The sequence below is a fragment of the Phoenix dactylifera genome, chromosome 1 (genome assembly GCF_009389715.1).
Source record: "Phoenix dactylifera cultivar Barhee BC4 chromosome 1, palm_55x_up_171113_PBpolish2nd_filt_p, whole genome shotgun sequence".
In the NCBI taxonomy this organism is placed as follows: Eukaryota; Viridiplantae; Streptophyta; class Magnoliopsida; order Arecales; family Arecaceae; genus Phoenix; species Phoenix dactylifera.
This window is the reverse complement of record NC_052392.1, coordinates 19,029,026-19,048,331: the sequence shown is the minus strand read 5'-3', so window position 1 is coordinate 19,048,331 and position 19,306 is coordinate 19,029,026. Positions and strand designations below refer to the sequence as shown.

Below are 19,306 nucleotides of genomic sequence, written 5' to 3'. Positions count from 1 at the left end.
ACATATGTGCAGGTGGCTGGATGACAAAGAATAATTTCTTTAAATTAAAGATATTTTTGTCTTTTTTTTCTCACTTTGTCAACTATGTTAGGATTTAAATGGACGATTAGATCATACTGCAACAAATTTGAAGTTTGATTGTTAATTATATTTTTTTAAATTTTAGGATCTAGGTATAAATGGATGGACTTCGAAGGTCTATAATTTTTTTTTTTTTTAAATAGGCGTCCGGAAAACGTTTTATTGCAATTTATGTCAGTAATAACCTTTTCTTTCGTGCCAATCAAGAAAAGGAAAAATGCGGTCAGTTTAGCTTGACATGATCCGCGGAGCCGCTGACCGCTCCGCATTCACGCTTCGGGTATTAAATTACGAGAAAGTACGAAGGGTGGGGGCTCCCACCACTCCTGGCATACCAGAAGCGAAAGGCTTAGCGGAGGTTCTCCTCGGAGCTCTTGCGACACGAGACAAGCTATAGGGTTAGGGTTCCGTCGCCATGGCCGGCGCTGGCATGCATCCCTACCACCAGCAGTGGGTGCCGCCACCACAGCCGCCGCCGCCGGCTGCCCCTCCTATCCCCGTCGAAAACCCTAATCGCACCGCTGCCGACGAGGTACCGCCTCCCCTCTCTTGCCCCTCTCCTTTTCGGCGCTAACGCTAGCACTATAAATCACCGATGTTTTCTTGGTTTACTTTCCTCTCGAAGGTTCGGACGATCTTTATATCGGGTCTTCCGGCGGACGTGAAAGAGAGGGAGCTCCATAACCTCTTGAGGTGGTTGCCGGGGTTCGACGCGTCTCAGATCAACTTCAAAGCGGAGCAGCCTATGGGGTTTGCCCTCTTCTCCACTCCTCAGCACGCCATAGCAGCCAAGAATGCGCTTCAGGTGATCGCCCCTCTTTCTTTATCGTTTATGTTTCTCTCCTGTCTTGGATCTCTGGACCTTGATCTGTTTGACAGATCTAATGCTGGCTCTGGTCTTCAGGACTTGGTGTTTGATGCTGAGACAAAGTCTGTCTTGCACACAGAGATGGCGAAGAAGAATCTTTTTGTCAAGAGAGGTGCGTGACGCTGTTTCCTAGGGTTTATTATTCTGATCATGAGTTTGCTATTAAATAAGGGAGGGAGAGATCAAGTAAACCAATTTGATTTAACTTTTTTTTGATTTTAACAGTGCCTACTAAGCTGCTAATTTATCTAATGTGGCTGCACCAGTTCCTTACTGGATTATTAAGGAGCTGCTTATCGGAAACTAACTTCTGTGTTCTAAAATCAAATTGGTACCTTTAAACAAGGAAAGGTGTAGTGGAATGGTGACCAATATGCTATCTATAAAGAAAAGAATTCAAAGGGCAATGTTGTTATGTGGATAATTGGTTGGTAAAAACAAAAGAGTGTGAACTTGTACCATGCAACTTTGAAGGTAGATTCGTTGACATTATGTAATTCTGTGGATGCTCTTGTACAGCTGAGATGAGTTGCACTTCGAGAAGAAAATTGGCCATGCGAGTAATGATTATATGGTAAAAGGGGATAAAATTCTGGTGGTTCTGAAACATTATCCTGGTCAGTAAAGGAGTGTTTTTGAAGATGATTCTGACAGGCACCTACTGATGGTCTATTAACGTCATATCTTTGCATCATTAGATGTTTATAACTTTGATGGATTATACTTGTATATCTTAATGAGGCCATTGCTGGCTATGTTTTGCTCTCTTACGCCAATAATAGAAAAAGGTGAAGCAGACAATGATTGACGAGTTTTTCCAATGGTAGCCATGACTAGTAATACAAATCAGAATTATGGTGTTCCCTCATATTATGAGAAATTCTTTGCATGCTTGGTTGATTACACTACATCATTGTTCTTCATCAGACGATTTCATTTAGTCTTGGTTCGTATGCTTCCATACACATGAACATGATTGTGCATATGGTTCTATGACTGATTTGAAGGTGCATACAATCATGTAAACTGCAACATTTTATTAAAGGATTTACATATGACAGATTGTAGATATAACAAGAAATAGCTGGCACACTCTCTTTATCTAGCATTTGCTGTGTTTTATAAATTTTTGTACGTACAATGCTGAGTTCATAGTTTTTTTTTTTTGGGGGGGGATCATATTTATAAGGATACAAAAGTTAGATAGAACAGAACAAAATAAATGGAATGCATATTTAGTGCACCTAGAAGCCATAGAAGAAGCATAGGAGTTGCACATTGTGGTGGGGAATTGAATCAAATGGTATGAGCTTAAGTGATAAAAGTTATAAGAAGGTCAGTATTTGGATGGTGGTTTGGACTTTTATGGGGGAGCAGGGAAGGAGTATGGAAGACCTGATGTAGATGGAGTTGTGTAAAAGGATTTGGCAGAGTTGATAGTAGTAAAGGATGTTGTATTAATTTAGATATTAATGATGAAAAATGATTTGTTGGGCGATCTTAAATAATTAAAACAATGCTCATGGTTGTGTCATGATTATATTTGCAATTTGGTTAGAGTTAGGTAGATTCTTGCATGCTTCATCCGGTCATCTTATACTTCCATTTTTGATGTCACAAGTGAACAGATCAGTGTGCAGAAGCATAACACCAATGTGTTGCTGTCTGTGTGCCTGGGTAAACTCATGAGCGTATTTGTCTACATACCTGATGAGCAGGCTTAGCCAAATTCACGATGATCTTTTATGTCAAGCAGTCAACTATTTGTACTTATTTTTATTATCTAGTGTTTTCATTTAGTATCATATGGTTTCTGGATGTGTCTTCCAATTGGATGGCATATTTTCTCTTGGTTATGATGGTGAAAGTCTTTTTATTTTACAGATAGCAAGCTGTAACATCATCAGAAAATTTTAATTTTTATATATGCTAGTCTATATATGCTTGCTTGTGAACATACAAATTTAGTATAGTGATACCTTTCATCTGTTTTTTTGTCCTTTTTTGTTGAGTTGTGTAACATGTTATGCCCTAACATTCTCTAATTTTTAGGTGTGGTGGCTGACTCAAACTCCATTGACCAGAGTAAACGCCTGCGAACTGGTGGGGACTATACTCATGCAGGCTATCCTGCTCCACCTTTTCACACTCCACCACCACCTCCAGTTTGGGGGACCCCAGGGTAAATAATAAAACTTGTGGATCATATTGCACCAATTTGTATCTTCCTTTATTTGATTTTTTTTTTCTTTTTTTTGGTGGGGGGGGGGGTGCTGGGTTCGGGGTGCCTTGAAATTTAGATATATGGCTCCACCTGCTCCATATGACCCATATGGAGGTTATCCAGTACCTCAAGTGTCCATGCCTACTCCTGCTCCTGTGCCAGCACCTAGTGGTTATGCTCCTGTTCAGGTAATCGCCACATACAAAGTGCCATTTTCTAATATTTAATTGTTATTATTAAAAGCTTGTCCTTTTCTTTTTCCAACTTGTTAATATATTGAAAGGATTGCATTAGTCATTCTTGTTATGTTAAACATTTATTCTCAAAATTCCTTTATAGTGGTGAATCAATGTTTGCATTTTTTGTGCAAATACATTGTTTGGCTACATGCATTTTTTAGCTCAGAGCTTGGATTTCATTCCACAACATTCTTTTAAGTTGTCCAATGTAATTTTTATTGTTGTCTTCCCTTATTTGTGTAACCTTGCTATTTAACTGTCTTATGTGGACAGTGAACTTTTCGTTGCAAATACTGAATGACCTAAAGACCATGATTGCCATCCCACAGTAAATAACCTGATACTTTTTTATTGTGGAAACATTTTGTTTTGCCATTGAATTGAAAATTCAAAACAAAGTCTCAAAACCTTAGGCTTTGGTTTACTCCCTAGTTGCGTTGCCCATGTCAGTTCACTCCCTGATTGTAAGGTTAGACATCTTTGTTGTTGTTTTATACCTTGCTTCTGTTAAATCCATATCATTGATAATGACAAAGAAATAACCCAAATCATGGAACTTACTTTGTTTGGTCGCTGACAGTTAACCTCACATTCTCAGTGATACTAGAATATTATTCAATGAATAAACTCCTTTGATGTTCAGACATATCTTATAGCATTTTGTGACACTGCACAGTATATATTCATGTTTAATATGTTATTTAGATTCTTAGTGCTTCTTTTGTTAAAGAGTTATGGATTCTGATCTTGGTCCTGAAAACATCTGAAGTTAAACTACACCATGTTTTTGTGAAAAAAAATATTCACACCCACCAAATTTGGAACAAATCCTACATAGACGGCAACTTTGTGGTTTTTAACAAGCTAGAGAACCACATGAAGTGATGAACTTAACTTGATGCAGGAAATAGTCTTCTTCCTATAAAAGTTTGTATAGGAAAGACTGGAAAATAACATGAGACAAATAGATAATCTAGCAATCCAATGTTAAACATGCAAAATGCATGGGCGGAAATATGGTATTATTGAAGAATAAAATGGAGACCAACTATGGTATTATCGAAGAATAATATTGAGACCAACTATGTTACTTAAACCATATGAAAGACTAAACATAGATGGACATACTGTATAGTCATCACAATCAATTGATGATCCAACCGTTTGATTTAGGATTATGAAGTATTGGGTTGTTGATGGCCATTCTGGAAGTTCTAGATTGCTGGATATAGGTGATTGAGTTATTTGTCATATTTATAGTTTGCTTACATTGGAGTAGTCTACAATGTAACATTTTGGCTAAGGGCCTGTTTGGTTGCACAAGTGGATTGGAGGAGACTTTGAGGCACTTCTGAAAGTGACGTTTTTGGAAAGTGCTCTTTCTGAAAGTGAGTGCGTTTGCTGTATGGTTTGTTAGGAAAGTAAGGATTGTTGGTGGTGAAATCGTTTTATATGTGCGGTATAGTAAGTTGCGTCAAATCACTTTGGATGTTTGGTTGGTCTGAAAGTGGGGAGATATCATCACCCAAGAAGTGGGTGGTAAAATGTCCTTTTAGGAAATATATCCTTTTTATTGATAAAATGAATAAAATATATGTTATAGAGCACATATTGATAGACTAAAACATTATTATTATATTATCAATTATTTTCATAATACTTGAGTGATATTATATGTTACTTAATGTATATAAGTATGGGCATGTGTTGAACAAATTAATTATTATTGTCATATTATTTTTATTCTGTCAATATTAAATAATATTACTTAGCTTATATAACGGGAACATATAATATTTGAAGATTTTGTAGAAATAATCATATGTTTCTTAATAAAATAATTTTATTTTATTATTAATTCAATTTTTACCTTTTAACTAATGGCTTATATTGGTTTTCAATATCCAAACTACTAGTCATCTTCAATAATAACCTAAACTATTTTTCTTACCAAATTTAATATCAATTATTGAATAAAAAATTACTTTATTAATAATTATTTTTATATATTTTGTACTTTTCCTAGGTTTTCATCCATGGAGTCATGAGCAAACTTTTAGCAGTCCATGTTACATGGGAAAAAGTGGGAGGGGGTGGTGCATCCAGACTAAACCTCCAAAATCCCTTGCTCAGTACATGGCTATTTCACAAATTTAGACGCCAAAAATCCATACATAATAGTAAAAATGATTGAGAAAACATATCAAGTATATTGTTTATTGCTTCGTAGTGCAGCAACCATAGTCCTTGGTCTCTCATCTCTTGTGCAAACCAAAAAATAAGTAAAAATAAAAGACAAGAAGTAAGATATGTGAAATAAAAAACAAGTGGTAAGATATGGGGGATCATGTGGATTGGATGGTCTCAGACTATGAGTGCTTCTCATCATCAATATTGATGGCAAAAAATCCGACTTCCTCCTATTAATTATCTCGAAGCCACTCTATGCATCATTGTCCCATAGATGATGATTGCAATGGTTGCCACATATGGCATCTAGATTCCTCCTAGCAATTGTCTCCAAGCCACTCTGCGCATCATTACCCCATAGATGGTGATTGCAACAGTTGCCATATATGTGGCCATCCAAGTGGCGACCGTGTAGGGGTGGTCGACAAAGAAGAAGACATTGGACATCATTAAAAACGGACATCTTAGTAACCTATGAAATGGCAAAATCGAACCAGATCCAAACCATATAATCCATCACATATAAAATTAACATAGAAACATTACAAGGAACCTGTGAACAGGCATGATAAAGTCAAGATGTGCATCAATCTCGCAAGGAACCTGTGAACAAGCATGATTAAATCAAGATATATAGCAAACTTGTAGGGTTCTTGTGAAAAAATGATATCATCAAGATAGATAGCTGCAATAGTTGCCGTATATGTGGCCCTCCAAGTTGCAACCACGTAGGGGTGATTGACAAACTTGCGAATAAGGCATTGAAGATCATGTCACAACTGTCATAGTAACTTGTGAGCAAATAGAAAAACTGAACCATATCCAAATGATGTAATCCATCACAAAAAAAAATCATGATAGCAATCATACAATGAACCTGTGATCAACTATAATAGCCAAATAGTGACCCCAAGGCAAGATATAAAATCCATCATCGATGGAAAAAATTAGTTTTGTAAAAAAAAGACTAAGTTATTGCTAGGGGAAAATTTTGCTATACAATGTGGATGTATACATCAAATTCATTTCCTTAGGTTTTCATTTCTTAGTTTGCCATATCATGTCAAAGCTCATTAACATCATGCAAAAAGCAACCTTATCTTTTTCATAGTCAACCTCTAATAAACTATAGCTGATTATACTTAATTCTCATGGCGAAAAGTTACTTTTTTGCAAGAAAATGTAGGACCTATGTGCTTCATTCTAATTTTGCCATTCACAATTTGTAAGAAAGCAGCTTATAATGGCCTCTCTTCACATAATCCAAGAAAGTGGTAGACATGCATGGACCAAAGAAAAAAAGATTTTCTGACCTGTAAAGTGTCAAGATAGTAATAACGCTACAACATGCTTCATGGAAAACTATTCCATGATATTTGCAAGACATTCCAAGACCCTCCCATTGCACTAACCCATATTCTGCCCTCTCTTCAAACCTCTCCATGAACCTTGGCTAGCCAAATTCATTGCTAACCTAGCTGGAGAACTCCCTCCCCACAGAAAGCAATCACAAAATCAAGACGAAAATATCCAACAAAATGTAAATTGCAACCAAGAAGAGCAAGCACACAGTCCTTTTGATTAGACAAAATAAAACCAATGAAAGTTTCTTTCAAAAAAGGGCAAATCATAGAGCCAATGCTCAACCATAAATCTCTTCACTGAATGACTTCGATTTCTTTTGCTAAAGAAAAGATCTAAAATTGCTGGAATGCTAAACCCTCAGCACCCAAGAAACAACCTGTTTACCTCACAACACAATGGATCTACTTAACAAGTTTCTCGAAAAGTCAAAAAATTTCAAAAAATAATAAAAATGATCATTTCAAAACTAGCAGATCTGATTATAATCTATGATTCCAAGATCGCAAACCCTATATTAACAATCATAACAAAAAGTAAAAGAATGCAACGAAATCGACCAAAAATAAAAGAAATCAATGGAAAAAGAGTAACTAGAGAAAACCGCCTGAGATCTAAGAATGAAGTAACCATGCCTTGACTCCCAATGCTCGATCCAATGAATTAGTGACCATGGAAACATCACCACGAGAAAGGATAGAAATGTTGGAGAGACCACCATTTGACCACCATTTGGGGGCTGGGAGAGAGGGGGTCGTGAGGGCTTGCTTGGAGGTGATCGAATTGCCCCAGGGGAGAGTGAGGTTGGGAGGTGGACGCTTGTGCCCATGTTTAAGAGGTGGAGGGGTCCGAAGTCATGAATCTAGTTTAAAAGGCCAGGAGTAGGCTGGGTAGTAGCTTCCTAGCGGCCACTTTCATTTCCAAACTCACCAACTCCCTGGAGTCGGTTTTCAGAAAGTTCCGGGAGTCACTTTCGGGGCCAACCAGGTAGGCCTTAAAGTCATCTGTAAAGCAAAGTTCAATGATATTGTTGGAAAAAATAAGATGTAAAGTCCTAGAGCAATATGGATTTTTAAAGACAACTTTGGCCTTATACTAGGAAGTTCAATTAGATAGCTACATTTGCTTCTCAATTGCAGAAATATTTGGTGAGGAGGAAGTAGAAATAATTTTATTGATATGGAAGGCATTTATAATAGGCTATGAGTTTTCAAGATGATGTTTGATTCCAAGTGGCCGTAGTTTAGCTGGTTGACATTTTTCTTGACAAAACCAGATGTCCATGGTTTAAACTTTGGTGGTGGCATCCCCACTCTATTTCTCAGAAAAAAGTTCTATGCTTAGGCCCCCGTTTGGAGGAGCTGTTGGCAGTAGAACTTTTGGAAGTAGAGCTTTTATAAAAAGCTGTTTGCTATTTGATAACTGCATTTTTAAAGTGTTGTGCCATTTTAACATGTGTTTGGTAAACAAAATAACAAAGCACTTTTTTATGACAAAATAACTATAAAAGACATTGCATAATATTATACAATAGAGCATAAAAAATATAATATGTATTAATACATATATATATATATATATATATATATATATGATATAGGATAATATTACTGTAATGTAATATAATATTATTATAATATAGTAATATAATATTGTATCCTATAGCATAATAATTTAATATAATATTAAATTATTTAACATAACATTTCAATGTATTATGATATAATGTAATATAATATTATATTTATAGTATAATATAATAATAAAGATATAAAATATTATAATTATTAGTGTAAATTAATTTTTCATAATGTAATAAAATTTCTAGCTATGTGATAAAATTGGTTAAACAATTATTAAAGGGGCATTTTGTTTAATTGTTATATTTTATTACGGGTATTTTGGGTAAAAAATAGCTCTCCAATCGAACCTAAAAGTGTTTTTCCGGAAAACTCCAACATGGAGCTTCTCCCAAAAAAGCTAAAGCTAAAACAACTTTTCGAAATTTTTATCAAACATCTCTATTTTATCTGAAAGTGCTTTTGGAGAGCCAGAAAGTGTCTTTTGGCCCTTCAAAAGCTCCCTCAAACAGGGCCTTAGAGAGACATGCAGGAGCAACAATGAGGACACATATTTTATAGAAATACTGCCTTTTTTTGGTGGTTGCAGGCTTTGAACAGGTTCAACAATTAGTGATCAGCTTTTAACACTAGTTTGCTTACATCCATTTGGGAGTCCTTATGCTCTTGTGGCTTAAATACAATGCTTGTTGATGTTACTTTTGACAAAGACAATCTAGAAGATATCATCAAAGAGCTATAAATTAGGAGATAAAGTTAAAAACATATCTAAACCCTTAAAATGTTCAAGATCCAATCAAGCCAAGTTGCTTGATTTTGAGCTAAACAACTATTTCTAACCAATCAATGAATAGTGGTCAAGTTTTAATTGAAAACCAAAATTGAAGCAATATGAACATATGCAAGAGATTCTTAAAAGTTAGGCACATGGTTCTTCTTACCAATGGCTTTCCTGCAATCATTAAGATACCTATCTAATGCAATAGGATCAAGGAACGGACAATTTCCCCATCAATCGATCATGCAACATTATATTTATCCTTGAAAAATGAAGAATATAAATGATTTTCCAAGAAGCTCAAATCAAAGTGGATGCATTGAATATGCTTTTTTTTGTTGTGATATGCACTATATGCTACCTTTCAGACCTTAAGGGAAAAGCTTACAATACAAAAGTTTAACCATTTTTCTTGTGATGAACAAAACATTGGCTAGGAGGATGCCAATCAGCATAAGGTTATGGCAACAAAGATGGAAACATATGGTAAAATCTTAGTTGCCAAAATCAAGCGCGTGTGCGGAGTGGGTACGGGAAGAGGATATTTTAGAAACACTTTTAGCAAAGAAGCGGATATGAATTCGAGAACCTAGAATATTTTGAAGTAAGTGCATTTACCCTGGAGAGAAGGTTCCAGCTACTAAGGGCAAAACTAGAAGAATACAGCCATATATGAGTTTACTAGATGAAGTTTTAGAGTATCAATGGCAGAAAGATAAAACAAGTGTGGACTTTTGACATGACTTAGATGTGCACTATGAGCAAAGGATGACCACTATAAACAGTAATTTTTGCATGTTTGTTGAAAGATTGAAAAAGAAGATGACGTGATTGGTAAAAATTGGACAGGGGCATTCATTAATTATTTGTATAGACTATCTTTATCAGTGAAGTAGGATCTGTGTAGCTGACCCTGCACATACATGATGCATCTTGTTTGTATTTTTATGCTGATATACATCAAGTCCATAATCTATTTTCATTACTTTCAGTTATTTTCCATCTTTTATACTAATAGTCTCTCGTGCTGCGTTAAATTGGTATAAGTGTAGAAGTTTTAAAGTATGTACTTGCTGGAAGGTATTGAGTCCTGAGGTAGTTGTTGTGGAAATAGGAAAATTATGACTATGGGGATGATTTACCAGGCCTTGATAGACGATGGAACTGATCACAGAAATGCTGGAAATATTTCAAGGCCTTTTCCAACGAAAAATTTGCTAGCCATCTGTTTCCTAACGAATCTGAAGCCCTGCTCAACAGGAGGAGGTATTTATTGCCAACTGATCATCACGGTACATGGAAAGTATGGCAAGGACAACGGGAACCCAGATGAGGTCTTAAGCATTGACGTTGTCCAAAAGATTTGAAAACTTTCTATCTGTGTTTGTGTGATCATAGCGTGGGTCTTTGTGGTTTGTGTAATAGTTATATATGAAGACATAGGATAATGCAGGGGCAAACTATGGGATTTAAGTATAGGGGTGATAGTTATTTGACCCATCATGCTAATGGTTCAAATTTTCTGGAACATCATATGGGACATAAAAGGCAAACATATAAATTTTGATCTTTCATAGAAATCAAGCCTTATATAGTAAAAAAATAATTGATACTTTCGAGTCCTTTAATATAGGAACAACATATGGAGTGTAAATTTTGATCTTTCATAGAAATCAAGCATTATATAGTAAAAAATAATTGATACTTTTGAATCCTTTATTATAGGAACAACATATGGAGTTTAGGAGTTTTATGAGTTTGGTTAATCTATTAAGCCTATATTAGGCATGCCAATGTATTAATAAATGTGCATAGAACAAGGACTTGTTAAAGCAGTTGCTGTGAATAACATTTAAAATGTGATGTGAGTACAGAACCTGTGTGATGTAAAGTCAATACATAAATAGCATACCAATGCATTTAACAGTACATTAGTTCTTCATGTTCACTGATAGGAATCACTTATGCTTTCATAGTTATTAAAGCCTCATAATATTAATTCTTAATTTGGAGCTCGATAGAGCATCTCTTAATAACTTAGGTTGTGTTTGGCTATGGGTTGAAGGAGGACTAAATGGAAAAGGTCCCGTTTACTCCACTTATTCTACTTTAACCTGGCAAATGCTAGTAACCAATTAATTCTGAGGGTAAAGTCGGTATTTTGAAAAGTTGGCAGAGCTACTTTTTTCACCAAAGAGAGAGCAAATTAACCCATGCATCCAGGTTAACTGATTTCACAACCAAACACAGCCATATGTCGTTATTACTAAAGTTGCATTTTATTTTGGTCTCTTTTTATTTTCACTTGGCAAGCTTATCACTAGATAATGCTTCAATCATCACATTTACACTACTGTTACTGTTTTGTCTTTGTTTTGCAGAATACAAAAGACAATCCTCCATGCAATACACTTTTTATTGGCAATCTGGGCGAGAACGTAAATGAGGAAGAACTTAGGGGCATTTTTAGTGTGTATGAATCTTGACCTTGACATTGCACACACACACACAAAAATGATGGCTGTTTATCGTTAAGAGTGAGAATGATATCTTTTCCATATATATTAAGTTTAATTCCCTTATTGGGCATTGCTTACTCACAAAATCGTTCTTTTTAGATTTTTTTTTTGCTTACTCTGCTTTATTTCATGCAGGCAACCTGGTTACAAACAAATGAAGATCTTGCGTCAGGAGAGAAATACTGTTTGCTTCATTGAGTTTGATGTGAGTAGTATTAAAAATTGCATTCTTTTGATCTCACATTTTAATCAAGTATATTGCTTTGAGCATGATTATGGTTTTGTATTTAATTTATTTAAAAATTGAACTATCTGTGCAGGATGTGAATGGTGCTACAACTGTTCACCAGAATCTGCAGGGTGCTGTTCTTCCTAGCTCTGGTCGCGGTGGCATGCGAATACAATATCCTTTTTCAGTGAATATTGAGACCTCCTGGTGATCTTTTAATCCAATTTGTCGATTTGATGGTCGTAAAATATAAATTATTAGATATGCCCTATTTTTGCACACTTAAAGAGCTCCTATGTATCAAAGAGAGCAATTTGGCTCTATAGGTAATTAGGGATTAGGCCTTATGATATTATTTGCATCTTTTTTTCTTTCGTACTACATTTTGGCTATATCTTTTGTGGGGCCTTTGGATATTTTCAGTAGGATAATTTTCTATAATTTTCTATATATCCTATTATAGATCTGGTGTTGGGTAGGAAAGGTTTTACACTATTAAGATGGTGCTTAAAATCAGTTTTAATGGCTTTCCGTATCAGTTTCATTAAATATACAAATTCTTCTGTTATTATAATGTCACATATATGTTCTAGTAGGGAAGGCTTGAAAATGTCATTAAATCTTATTTTGATTCTTTCTCTTTTTTAGGGAGAAAGGCTAGTTGTTTTCAAATCTTGGTAGCAGGAATGTTCCATTTAGGGTGGAAGATTTGCTTCCGAATCTCCTTAGGAACTTGTCCCTTACCTGTTTCTTTAAGTGTTTTCTTATATTTTTTTTAAGAGACCTGCGCTTCTGGTAACTAAGGTCCTAATAAATGGTGGACTATTTAGTAGCCTTATCATGTTGAAAACTATGAATTGAGAAGAGAAGGGTGCAATTAGGATGAATAATGGCTGTTGCTTCTCGTTCTCTCTCGATTCTTTGTCTCTAGCTCTTTCTTTTTCTATTTGGGCTTGAGGATTGGGCCTGCAATTGGAGATGATGACCTTTTGGAGCATAACTTTTCGCCTTTCACTGATTTTCGTGTGACATCTTGACTTATTTAATTTCATTGCTTTTATCTATGTATAAATTTTAGACCCTACAATATCATTGATTTGCTCAATCCTGATCAGATCCGCATCACTTGAAGGGCTTGCATTTAACACCTTATATCTGATTTTGCTTTGGTTTAGAGTCTGAGTTGGCTTGCTGATTTATGAGTTGATTATTAATATTCACATTACTATAGAAAAAATTTTGCATTTCATTTTGTTATTTGGTTTCCATTTGATGTCAAATTAAAAGTTTCAGTTATTAATATTTACATTGCTATAGATAAAGAGTTTGCATTTCATTTTGTTCTCTGATTGTTCCACTTGACATCATGGTTTTATATAATGGTGTTTTAACTGTGATAACGATTTTATAACAGGTTTGGGCAACCCCGTTAACATGGGAAAAGATAACGGCTGTTATTTTCTGTTACAACAGACCATTATAACATTAGTAACGGCCATTTCTTTCGGTTGTATCTTCTAAAATAATACTTTTCAAAATTCAAATATTCCTTTCTCAAAATTCCCTCCAAAAATTATTTTATGGTCCAAAATATATTAATATTTTATCTAATAAAAAATAAAGGAAAAATAATGCCATTATTGTTTACATTATTTCCATTATAAAACCATTATAATGGCCGTTATTTTAGCGATTATTTTAATATTAAAACTTTGATAATTTTTTTAAGGAAAATAATGGCTGTTATAACCATTGACGGTCAATAATGGGATAAAATGTAATTCCGAACGTGGCTTGACATCAAAGAAAAGGTTTACTTTGCTGTTATTACCCCCTTGTAGTGGTTTGAAACAGTATAAGTGGTATAGAGGTGAACAGCGTCGGCATTGCTTCATATCCGATTTGGCAATAACTTCTGTTTGAAGAAGTAGAGGGGCATGTGGTGGGGAAGGGTAAAATTTTAAATTCCAACAGGGCAGGTATCAGGTTATGCGGTGCTTGACCCATCTGAGGTGTCCACCTCTGGCACCTGTAAACATAGCAGCTGCATAGGCATCTACCCATAGATTGAGCCACCTATATTGGTACAGACCACCCAAGCCACAGGCAAGGACCTTAATTGCCGCTCTGCCTAAGGTGGGGGGTGCTTTGGCTGTTGTCCCAGATGCTCTTTAAGACAGTGCCCACTTGCATTTGGTCTTATATGGTTAGCTTTATTACCTATGAAGCCACCAAATTTTGCCCGTTCTGTTGGTCAAGTTGGGTGAACCCAACCAATTGCACCCATAAAATGTTTCTCGTAAGACATGCTAGAATATTTAGAAGTGTATCAGCCACATTATGTCCCTCATCCTTAATTGTCATATTTGTAACTTTATTACATCGGACACCTTTTTTGGTTAACTTTTGTTTCCCCAAGTTCATAGGACTTGTCATTTGACATTTTAAGAATCAAAATTCTGATTCTAGGATGTTGGCATTCATGCTCATGTCTTTTCTTGTCTGTAAAAGTACGTTGATGACTACCCTTCAAGAAGATGTGAAGATTCATTTTGTATGATTACGGCCCAATGCATTTCTACATCGCTTTTAACAATTTTACTGTTGAACTATATAAGCCCTGACTGTCGAATTTATTATTACGTTGTGTTTTCTTGACTGTTCATACATTTTCAAAGAACCCTTTTGGACGGAGGAAGGATTCAGTCAATGGGTCTGCAGCTGAGCACAACGGAGCTCCTACTACCTACCAGCAGTAACTCGAAGGGATGTATCTTGCTCCTTAAGCTTCCCTCATGAAGATAACAAAATAGGAATGGATCCCATCATGAAAATTATGCTGTTGCACTCACATCATAAGTCATCATCAGCATCCTTGACTGAATGCACCTGTTATAATGAGTGTCATTACCATCTTCCATGAGTTGAAGACTCTTGGGGCATCATGATCGGTTATTAAATGTGCATTGGCATCATCAGCATAGTTAACTAGTGTTTTCTTACCTTAACTATATGCACTTGAAAGGGACATCGTGATCTGTTATTAGATGTGCATTGACGTCATTGACATGGATTAATTAGTACCCTTTGAATTTGATCTATATATGCAGTTGAAAGATGCAATATTGTTCGATTTATTATATACCATATGCTGGAAATTTGCCATGCTTGCATCAGCCTTAGAACTTGATCTTCAAATGGCACCTTACCCTCTCAATACCACTACATTGGAGGATAATGCTCAAACTCATGTCATTTCATGGCATATTTATAGTTCGAGCGTGGAGCATTATCATCAATTCATATTCACCAGTTCATCCGTCCATGCTTCTGTTTAGCATGAAACTGATCAGTATGTTCTTACCTCCAGGCTAAGCATAAAGCCAAAATTGGAAAGATTTGCCGGTGTGATCTATATGCAGGATTTCTTTTACAGATGATGAAGCGCCATACAAAAATGGTAGTACCTGGGGGCAGTCAGAGCTTGCTGTTTATAATTTCATGCACTTAGGTGCAAGTTAAACATACATGCCCTCGGATGATGGAATTCTAGCTCAGGTATGGCTCCTTCCTTAGATGATAGATTTTAGCTCAGATTCCAAGGTGGTTCCAGTATTATCAACAACTGATCAACTAGAAACTAGCCAAAAGGTTCCTGTTCCTTATTTCATGGATATCTGGTTGACTGCATGGTCAAAGCCGGTAACCTGGCCAGCGTTTGGACAAATTGGTGTTTCATCCTGTCTGGTGCGGTGCCTGGTAACTGTAGAACAATCTTAATTGATGTGTACATTACCTGATTTTTAGGTGCAAATAAGACATTGTTGGCTATTCAGAATATTGAATTTTAAAAGTTGTTCTGGCGGATGGTTGTATCATAGGCCATCTCATTAATTCCTTTTTAAGGGTGCTCGTTTCTTTTTAAAAGTTGTCTTGCTACCAAGCATCGCATACTTCGTTTCCGAGCCTCCAGATTTAGATGCTTAGGGATTCTCATCCGCTATCAAATACGTGAGTCGAAACCATCCCTTTCTCTCGCTCGCTCAGATGAAAAATTTGCTAGGAAGTAAATACCTAATGATGCAAAAAAAGGACGAGGCCTCCGAGGCAGTGTTCAGTATCCGATGGAAAACTTTAAGCAAGGCTACTTTCTTGTGCGGGAACATATTTCAAACAACCAAAATTCTTCCTTGAAAAGTCTTATTAGACTGCAGACGTTGCCGGGGCTGTCTTGGCGTATTAAAATCAGGGGAAAAAAGAGGGTGACTTTGGCGATCTTTCAGGTTTAAATAAACCTCTGAGTGGTGCGGCTGGTAACCTACGGGCCAGATTTCTTATAAATATGTGATCCCCTCTATAGCTGGTTATGATCGATCCTCTTTGTTTTGTTTTTTTTTTTAAGCATGAAGAAATTTGTTCTCATGTGGTGCATGGCACTCAAATCCGCCTTATAGATGCTAACACAGACTTTGGTTACAGGCTAAGAAGTAAGAACCGATCTGATGGTAACCGGTTCTTGATTTTTGAAGCCAGTATTGAACAAATCAATAGTGGAAACCGGCCAAACGCAACCCAATCAACATTAGGCTGGTTCAGGTCGATTCTTGGGTTATATTTCTTTTTTTTTTAAAAGGGCAAGTAAATTATTGATTTTGTACAGGAACAATATATTACCTTGAGCCTTCACAAATGTAACACAGGTACTATTATCGAAGATGTTTCGTATGACAAAATAAAATCCAACAACATCAACTTAATAACTTATACAAGAAATAGACAAATATAAAGTTATAATCTATGTCTAATACAAATTACAAACTAAATAATAAAGGTAAGAAATTTCATTTGCGTCAATATAACTACAAAGCTATCTTATACATATTAAAAAGTCAATGGAGAAAAAGAGATAAATAGGAGAGAGGGAATTATAAATGACACTAAGATTGTTCAAATATTTAATATAAGCATAGGCAAATGTTCAGTCAGATCTATCCATTTAAAATAAAACATAAAGTAAAAGCTAATGAGTAATGATAACGAAGGAATAAATCTAATACCACAAGTTACATTCCAATAAACAGTATGCATGTGGATCTGCTCCGGTCCCGGCTCAATCCAATTGTTGAAGAATTAGAATTACAACCAATCCAATCCTATTTAAAACCCGAAGCAAACTAATTCAAGCAGATACATTTGGTTCGGTCCGTCTCTAAGGTTGACCCAGACCCCTGTACGTTTTTGTTCATGTGAGATACGTTTAGTTCTTGCATGCACGATATTTGTCTTTTTTAGTCTTTCGGTCCTCATTAGATCTCCTCCTCTCTCACTTGAAACCACCTCTCTCTCTCTCTCTCTCTCTCTCTCTCTCTCTCTCTCTCTCTCTCTCTCTCATGACAGGCCGGACCGAGTCAAGAGTTAGTGTGGGTTGGATCCTGTGGGTTGGATCATGTCGGGCCTGGACCCATTTATTTCTCATGCCAGACTTCGGGTTTGTGATTTGCTCCGGCCAGATGGGGTGGAGTGGGATACCAGCAAGATCAGTCGGTTGTTTGGAGAGCATCTCAAGAGAGGGTCCGGTTGCTTTCGGTTCCGGGGTGTGCCGGTCCAGACATGAGGGTTTGGAGTACGTTTAGCAGGCTTAGTGTTAGAGTGAGAAATATCTAACGTGTCCTCCAAAGTGAGCACCGCCCAAGGCTGGACTGTGCATGGATATGGAGGTTTGGTCTTCACCTAAGGATGGTATTATTCCTATGGAATGGAAAGTAGCTCGGAGTCGGTTGTCGACGAGATTGGTGTTGAGTGTGAGGGGAATAGGCATTCAAACTTAGTGCCCTAACTGCTAGGTGGATGGGACCGTAGACCATGCTCTGCTCCAATGTGAGTGAGCTAGTAGGGTTTGGAGGCTCGTCGAGATCCTGCCAGATATATGGAGTCGCATGCATTCCTTCTTGCAGGCGATTCGTCGATGCGCCGACGCCCTCCAGACGCGGCAGGTGGCTGTTGGGGTGAGCTATATTGCTTATCAAATTTGGCTAGCCAAGAATGCCTGGACCTTTCGCGAGAGCATCCCTTCACCGAGGTTCGTTGCGGAGCGTGCCTGGGTACAAGCGGCAGAGATCACTTATGCAGATCCATCGTATGGATTTTCGATAGTTCAGGGCACTTGGGGCTCTTTCTTTGCTCGTATAGGGCTTCAGATGATGTTTTTCACTTGGAAGCCTTCACCTTCGAGTTTCCTCAAGGTTAACTTCGATGGATGCGTGCTAGATAGTGGTAGGAAGGGAGGTGCTGGCTTCATCATCAGAAGCTCGGACTCTAGGGTGGTAGTTGCCGGATTTTCGACACCTCAGTTTCGGAGGCCGAGCTGAGGGTGGCATGGGTCAGCTTGGGCCATGCTCGACGCGTGTTGCAGGCTAGTGCAATTATGCTTAAAAGCGATTCGGCTATAGTAATTGGCTGGATATAGCGTGGCACCGGCAGTATAGTTTTCCAGGCCAATCACATGTTCAGAGAGGCTAACGGGCCACGGACTAGGTAGCCTCATACTCTGGAGGTATTCTATAAGTTGGAGAGGAGTTGCTTAGAGCGCTCCGAAATTTGTTGTTTTTTAATTTTTTCTGAATGCATCCATATTAGAATGGTATAAATCAGTAAATAAATAAATAAATAAATAAAAAAGCTGCATGGGGCATCGCACTTGCATTGGCTCTACATTCATGGCTGCATCACGTGACACCCTCGAGAAACTGGGTGTTTTATCTTGCCGCTCCCTCGCGATGCAAGGCATAACCTGCGGACTACCGCAGCTGAGCAGTGGCTACATACTTACCTCATTCCGTTGCAGCCGTCGATCGGCCGCAGTCCGAGCAGGTCCACGTGCTCATCAGCCCCCAGATCGGAGCGGCTCCGGGGAGTTCGAGAGGCGGTGGAAGGGGGAAACCCTCCGGGCGAATCCCGATTCGGACGTCGCCGAGGCGAGCGCCTACGATTTCCAGGCGCACGATGCGGTGTGGGCGGTGGCGATGGTGTAATCGGCAGGAGAGGGTGAGTTGCTGTGTGCTAGAGATGTTCGAGGTGGCGGTCGCGGAGCTGCCGTTCGTGTACAAGTCCGACGGGCGGAGCGCCGGGGACTACAGTGACCCTACCTTCAGTAGGTTATTATAATAATAATAGTTATTATTATTAAATAAATTGAATTATTTTTGACTCTCTCAGGTGTTCACTTGGAATACGTAG

General features: G+C 37.4%; 1 protein-coding gene across 4 annotated transcripts; it reads left to right on the top strand.

Annotated features, from left to right (window-relative positions):
* The first annotated feature begins 378 nt into the window (after positions 1–378).
* On the top strand, positions 379–15,964 carry LOC103701696 (cell wall integrity protein scw1). 4 transcript variants are annotated; one of them, XR_003384628.2, is made up of 11 exons: positions 379–613; positions 707–886; positions 986–1,061; positions 3,002–3,131; positions 3,250–3,361; positions 11,704–11,795; positions 11,977–12,046; positions 12,162–12,244; positions 14,739–15,422; positions 15,507–15,628; positions 15,770–15,948. XR_003384628.2 is itself a non-coding variant. In XM_008783862.4 (9 exons), exons 1-9 carry the CDS (start codon positions 497–499, stop codon positions 14,827–14,829), a joined length of 951 nt encoding a protein of 316 aa, XP_008782084.1. In that variant the 5' UTR covers positions 379–496; the 3' UTR covers positions 14,830–15,964. The 4 variants fall into 4 exon arrangements, 1 of the variants encoding a protein (XP_008782084.1); XR_603210.3 differs by having other exon boundaries at positions 15,507–15,964; XR_003384627.2 differs by having other exon boundaries at positions 14,739–15,628.
* The last annotated feature ends 3,342 nt before the right edge of the window (positions 15,965–19,306 follow it).